The sequence below is a fragment of the Oncorhynchus nerka genome, linkage group LG22 (genome assembly GCF_034236695.1).
Source record: "Oncorhynchus nerka isolate Pitt River linkage group LG22, Oner_Uvic_2.0, whole genome shotgun sequence".
Taxonomy (NCBI): Eukaryota; Metazoa; Chordata; class Actinopteri; order Salmoniformes; family Salmonidae; genus Oncorhynchus; species Oncorhynchus nerka.
This window is the reverse complement of record NC_088417.1, coordinates 43335722-43342824: the sequence shown is the minus strand read 5'-3', so window position 1 is coordinate 43342824 and position 7103 is coordinate 43335722. Positions and strand designations below refer to the sequence as shown.

The window sequence follows — 7103 nt, the reverse complement described above, 5'->3', positions numbered from 1 at the left end:
CTGCCTGAGTTGACGAGGTAGTGATGAAAACGCATTTTGGATCACGCCACTAGAAATGTTGATGTAAGACAGTGAATCAGGAGAGAAGCATTTGAACAGGTAGAAGTGATCCACTGTGCCATTCGCCTTTTTTAACAATACCATTTGGTTTTAGACTGAGCGTGTGGATGAGCAGAGAGACGTGTACAGTGAACAGGTAGAGGGGGTTTCAGGATGCCGTCTGCCCCCTTTGGCCTCAGACGTGCCCCTGCTGTGAGCTAGAGACAGACCACCGGCACATTCCACATGTCAAACACAGGACGCATTAAGCCTGGCAGCTGTTGATCTATTTGACTTGTTAAGAGACATTCATTTACATATTGGGTTTTTATCTGATTATTATATTATTTCTAATCGTTTATGTAGAGAAATTGTATTTACCTTAATTAAATCGACCTGGCTAAGATTTTTTTTTTTTTTTAAATACTTAGGGAGCCTGAGCTGGTTTTTCCACTACTGTCATGCAGGAAGCTAAAGACAAAATAAATCTATCTTTCCCCATAAGCAACACTGACAGAAACAGTTGAAGAGGCACAAGACTGGATAAGAGCGTCTGCTAAATGACTGTAAACACAGGGCACCCTTACTGTGATCGCTGGTCACGTATTAATCTCCTCTTTATGACACGTCTGAAAGGGGAGGGCTGTTTCATCCAGTCAAGATAATATTGTGTCAATAAAAACACATGAGGATGGGGTCACTGGAGAATGTGGGTGGGGTGGTGGCGGCGATGGTGCTATAGTTAGAGATGTGTGGCACATGCCACTCGTATCCGCTTTGACTGGGTAATGATGAGGCTGCTGTTGTCATGCGCTGACAGAGTGATTGGACGCCTGAGGGTTCATTTGGATAATAAGACAAAGACACATACTGTACTGATATTTGTCAAAAAAAACAACCATTCACACTTCTCTAACAGAGGAAAGGATTTTAAAAAATGGTTTTATTTAACTAGGGAAGTCGGTTAAGAACGAATTTTTATTTATAATGACAGCCTACCATAGCCAAACCCAGACAACACTTGTCCATTTGTGTACCGCCCTATGGGACTCCCAATCACAGCTAGATATGATACAGCCTGGATTTGAACCAGGGACTATAGTGACACCTCCTACACTGGGATGCAGTGCCTTAGACCGCTGCGCCACTCAGGAGCCCAGGAGGAAAGGAAGCATCAAAGTAGAGAACAGAGGCGAATGATTATACCTGTGACTATCACACAGCCAAGACCACTAAGACACGTGATCATGCTTCCATGTTAAGGGAAACCTCTTTCCACTTCCCTCACCTTCCAGACTGAGTAGTAAACAGGGGAGGTGTGGGGAGAGGAGAGGAGCGATGGATTGGAGGGCGCTGAGGCCTGTAGAGAGGATCATTATCCACTTCTCCTTCTCCTCACTCTCCCCAGTCCTCCCTTCAATTTCTCACTCAATGTTTCTCTCGTGCCTCTCCACAGATTCTTCCATGCCAGAGATACACATGGGAATGGTTCCTCAAGCATGTTCTACATTTACATTTACATTTAAGTCATTTAGCAGACGCTCTTATCCAGAGCGACTTACTCTAGTCCCCCTTTGCTGCCTGCTACTCAGAGGGAGAAATGGGGTGCTGAGTTCCCACGGCTCTAAGCGTTGGGCTACAGATGTTGACCTCAGTATCTTACTGACCTCCTCAGTGGAATCTGTTGAGGTGACGTGTTTTTTTTTAGCTCTTGTGAATATTAGAGGTGTGACATTTTAATGTTGCCGTCAGCAGTTTCTACATTGTGACGGGGTGAAAGCAAATAGTTCAAGCAAATAACTACATGCCGTATACTGTATGTAATGAGTCTACTGTGGATATTATTATTTGACCCTGCTGGTCATTTATGAACATTTGAACATCTTGGCCATGTTCTGTTATGATCTCCACCCGGCACAGCCAGAAGAGGACTGGCCACCCCTCATAGCCTGGTTCCGCTCTAGGTTTCTTCCTAGGTTTTGGCCTTTCTGGGGAGTTTTCCCTAGCCACCGTGCTTCTACACCTGCATTACTTGCTGTTTTTTAAATATTTTTTTTATTTATTTTTTACCAACATGGGAAATAGCACACAATTGCAAATAGCCTTTTAACGCTTTTAGGTGTGCTGAATGAAATTGATCTGTTAAATAGGTTATTATGTGTCCAAAAGCATGGCTGACTAATGGTGAGAGGCATTAGCTTATTCCCTGAACCCAAGAGGGGCAAATAAAGGGAGATAGAGGTGAGGAGAGGGGGCTGTAGCTGTAAGTGGGAGCAGAGGGCAACCTTGAGGAACAAGTTCTGTTGCATATATCTTTTTTTCCCTGGCTCTCACCTGTCCCCCTCCCGTTCAGTGTTTAACGGTTTCTTTGCCTCCCTCATTTCACACCCCGTCTCTCAGATCATTGACTGTAATGGGAGCTTGACTTGTCTTATCTCAATCAAAAGCACTGGCAATCAGATCTTGATCAAACTGCATGATATAATGTACCATCCTAAATAGTTATTTCAGAATTAATCATGTTTTGAAGTGTGACCATAATCTGTATTTGCCTCTTTAAATCTGTTTTCATGCAATAAATACTCCCAGAAAAATAGCAGTGAGAATTTCTTATTGTTGTTGTTTTTTATTTAAAAAATTGTAAAAAGCTTGATGACAGGACATTTACGTACATCACATACAAAACCCACTTTAAAAATGTTTGAATCCAAGAATCCCTCAAATGTTTTACAGATAGTTGAGTTCATATTATAAAGACAGTATATGGAACAGCAAACAATATACATACGTACAATCAATTAAGAGAGAGGGGAAAAAAACATTGTAAATCATCCTCTTTAGAATGAGTTCAGTGAAGTTTAATTCTCTGCTGAGGAAGACGTTGTAGTGAGAGTTTGCCCAAAGGCAGGCTGCCCTATGGAGTAGAGTGGCTCTATCAGTTGTGCTTTACACCTCTGTGCCTTCCTGTTGGTAAAGTATTGAGTCCAAGGCTGGGTATAGCTGGTTGCTGAGCAGGGAGCGGACAGAGTCCCTGTAGCCCCCAAGGTAGAGGGGAGGGGAGGAAGGGATGGTAGGGTGCTGCGGATGAGACATATGGACTTCCCAGTGAGGCACTGTAGCGTTGGGAGAGTAGGAGCCGTATCCCTGGGATGGAGAGGACCGTTGGGGTACCTCTACAGGCAGCCTGGGTCTGTGGAGGGTATCTGCCTCTACTGTGTTTGATACCGTCCCCACTTCAGCCATCTGAGACAGGAAGCTGTTCAGGCAGAGGGAGGGAGCTGAGGAGATGGGGGAGGGGCCGCGGTCAGAGGAGCTGGACACGTCACTCATGTTGTTGGGGTGTTTGGGGCTGGACTCTAATGACTCAGAACCTGAGGAGCCCCCGTCGCCAGGCAGGGATTCCGACTTCCTCTTCCTCTTGCGACGGAAGTTGCCATTGTCGAACCTCTTCTCACAGTTGGGGTCCAAGGTCCAATAGTTACCCTTGCCTATAAGGAGACACATAAGACATGTTTGTTAAGGATTGGCTCTCACATAGTTGGGCAAGAGTTAATATCTGTCTGAGACACATTACACCATTTTTTTAAAGGTTACAAATGTATACATTTCTCTTGGAACACCTTGAAATTAAGACCAATTTTTTAAAACCAAGGAAATGTTCTTACCTGGATCATCCTCATCTCGGGGCACCTTCTTGAAGCAGTCATTGAGGGAGAGGTTGTGGCGAATAGAGTTCTGCCACCCGGCCTTGCTTTTGTTGTAGAAGGGGAAGTTGTCTGCTACATATTGGTAGATCTGGCTCAGGGTGAGCCGTCTCTCTTGGGCCCCATGGATCGCCATGGCAATAAGGGCAGAGTAGGAGTAGGGTGGCCTGACTAGCTTCATCAGCTCTTCTTGAGAGGGCATGGAAAACCAGCTCAGGTCCCCTACCACAACCCCCGGCCCATCAGCACCCAGATAGGGCCTTTGCATGTTGCAGTGTTGGGGCACATAGGGCCCACAAGCTGGCCCCGTGGGTCCCTCTATGTAGGGAACACTGTTGAGCTCTGGGCCATTGAACCACAGGTAAGGGTTGGTAGAAGGGCTGGTGTAGTCTCCCAGGTCATAGGCAGGAGGGGTGGCCTGCTGCAGGCTAGGCACGGCTAGAGGGCTGTAGAAGCTGTCGCTGTACAGGCTGAACTCTGGAGACTCCTGTCCCAGACTGGGGTACTGGGTCCCACATGAAGGTGGAGAGAGGCTCTGCGGCACAAACATCGTCATGCTCACCCACAGACTGGTCCTTGGATTGGCAGCTGGTCTCTTCAGTCTGATAAATGGCTCTGGTAAAAAAAAAAATCTGGATCTCGCTTTTCTTCAGTATTATCTGTTCCTCTGCTTCGAGCTGGGAGGTGAATTTGCCTTTCACTCTGTTCTATTTTGTGTCCAGTACAGGTGCATCACAACCTGCCACCTGTCTCACCTGGTCAATTTATAGTACTACAGCGACACCCACGTCTGCTCTGATTGGTTGTTTCTGTGACCGTGTCACACTTTGCATTTGAGTGAGTTTAGGCCGGTTTAGGCGTGGAGGATTCCCTTTGAATTGGAGGTGGGATTCCACCAGTACTCCAACAGCAGTTAGTCTAAGCTCTGTGAAATGTTTTGCCATTTTAATTTGACACCCACCCAGTCAATATGGTTAAGAACATGGGAAAAATGATTGTTTTACTGAGTAATGGGAAATTGGTGCTACATTTACAAATATTACAGTAATTTAAAAGCATGCATAACAATTTAGACTCTAATATAATAGGCCACTTATTCTTTGGGGAAATCCTGTAAATGGGTTAGCTAACAATGTAACAAAAACAATGCGCACACATCAATGGGGCAGAAGTCCGGGAGTTGTTGTGAGTCTGGGTGGCCAGATATCTACCAACAATGAAAAGAAACTGCCATGTGGGGAATAGTAAGTGACTCGTTTCAGCTAGTTTTGTCTTGTTCTTGATACCCAACAAGGTCTCAGAGCATTTCGTATGATTCTCTACGTACATCTAAGACACTAGTTTTTGTATGATATGTTATGTTTCGTATGGTGTGTATTCATTTGTGGATGTCCATCATCCATTTCAATTACAATTCATATAAAATGTTTTACAAATTGCAATTTGTACAATATGTTACGAATTTGCAAAATGTACAATATGTTACAAATAGGGCCTAAAACTATGTTTTCCTTCTATCAACCACTAAGATTTTTTACCAGTCAAAATGTTTTTTGAAACACGAGGATAAAGTCTCACTTTAGTAGTTAGACCAACTGTTATGCCTGTGTGCATTGGTTATAAAAACAAGTCTGTCAGCACTTCACTTTATTTGTGTATTACCAGATATGAAAGAAAATTAAATTAAATTCTTGCATGTTAGAGCCCTGTGTATGACCATCCACCAACGTGGCTGGTGAATTAGACATTCTTACCCACCAATGCCAAAATCTACCCGCATTTGGCGGGTGGCCGGTGTTCATTTTAGGCCCTGGTTACGAATGTCCAAAACGTACAATATGTTACGAATTTGCTAAATATGTTACAAATTCCAATTTGTTGTGACTAAAAGGTTAAGGTTAGGGTTAGGGGAAGGGTTAGCTAACATGCTCAGTAGTTGCAAAGTAGCTATAAAGTAGTAAGTAGTCGAAAATTTGCCAATTAGTTAAAATGCTAAAGTTGTCTGTGATGAGATTCAAACACACAACCTTTGGGTTATATGCCCACCCATTCACTCCGACCAACCACCCGCCTTTCATTTTTGCTTAAAGTAACCTTCTGTCTTAAGTAACCATACCAAACTGTAACATATCTTACTAATTTAGGTGGCCCGGATTTAAGTTACTATGTTATGTCTAGTATATGAGACCAGGCTGTGACACCATGTCTTGTTCTGAGCTGTTTTGACTCGTTTCATGTCATTGCTAATATGGCTAAAATTCACTGGCTAGCTAACCAACAAATGTAACAATGTATTTGAGAGACAAACAAGTGATCATTGTGGAAATGTATTCATGTTTTCAAAAAAACATTGGAGACGAAATATAGTTTACATGTTGTCAACTATCTAAGCCAACCCTGTCTGTTTTACCACATAGTTGCACATGCATCTGGTTTTGTTGCTAAACAACCAACCCGTCTATGGTGAAATAACTGGTGTTTTTGTAGGGTTTCTAAATAAACACCAAAAATGTGGTCATTGGTAAACACAGGCTTAGGAGATCTTATACGTTTTGTTCTACAAGATCATCTTCATCAGCTAATGTCTATTTTTGCGAATTTTTAAGTATTTATGTATTTTTTTAAAGTACATAAAGGCATCATAATTCAGAAAGGTCATGACTGAAATGATCTCCTAGAACAAAATCTCCTAAACCTGAGTTAACCTCAGACCTTATTTTCGGCGTTTATCCCAAAACCCTATTCTTTCCCCCATGAATTTTCCCCATAGGGACGGCTGATCGAACCAGAGGTAACTCATATCCGGGTTATATGATACATGCTGGCGAGCTCTGTTGTCATGAATCTGGACCTGGAGGCAGGTCCTAGGGGGGTACAACAAATTACAGACACGTATTGACATACACGTATTGACTGTTTTTACAGCTTTCTTTATTCAAATAATGTAGAATGATTTTAATGTACTGCTCAAACTCCTTTTAGAAAACAAGGAAGAATGTTTTTTTATTTGTGAATTTATATGAACGAATATGACATTTCCCCATTAGCACGATTAAATGTGAAATTGTTTTTATTTATCCTTATTATAGTTAAGGAAACCGAGCAGCACATTTTCCCATAATAAACATAATAAACTGTCCTACCTGACAGGTCGCTCCTACCAGGTGGCGTGGCGAGAATCTGTCTCCTCACCACGCGCTCTCACCACTGGCGTCCCCCAGGGCTCTGTTCTAGGCCCTCTCCTATTCTCGCTATACACCAAGTCACTTGGCTCTGTCATAACCTCACATGGTCTCTCCTATCATTGCTATGCAGACGACACACAATTAATCTTCTCCTTTCCCCCTTCTGATGACCAGG

The 7103-nt window shown here is 43.1% G+C and overlaps 1 protein-coding gene across 1 annotated transcript; it reads right to left on the bottom strand.

Moving 5' to 3' along the window:
* Positions 1-2655: 2655 nt before the first annotated feature.
* On the bottom strand, positions 2656-4809 carry LOC115105221 (forkhead box protein I3-B-like). Its single transcript, XM_029626983.2, has 2 exons — positions 3705-4809; positions 2656-3527 (listed from the first exon to the last, which is right to left on the bottom strand). The coding sequence occupies exons 1-2, from the start codon at positions 4297-4299 to the stop codon at positions 2986-2988; spliced, it is 1137 nt and encodes a 378-aa protein (XP_029482843.1). The 5' UTR covers positions 4300-4809; the 3' UTR covers positions 2656-2985.
* Positions 4810-7103: the final 2294 nt, after the last annotated feature.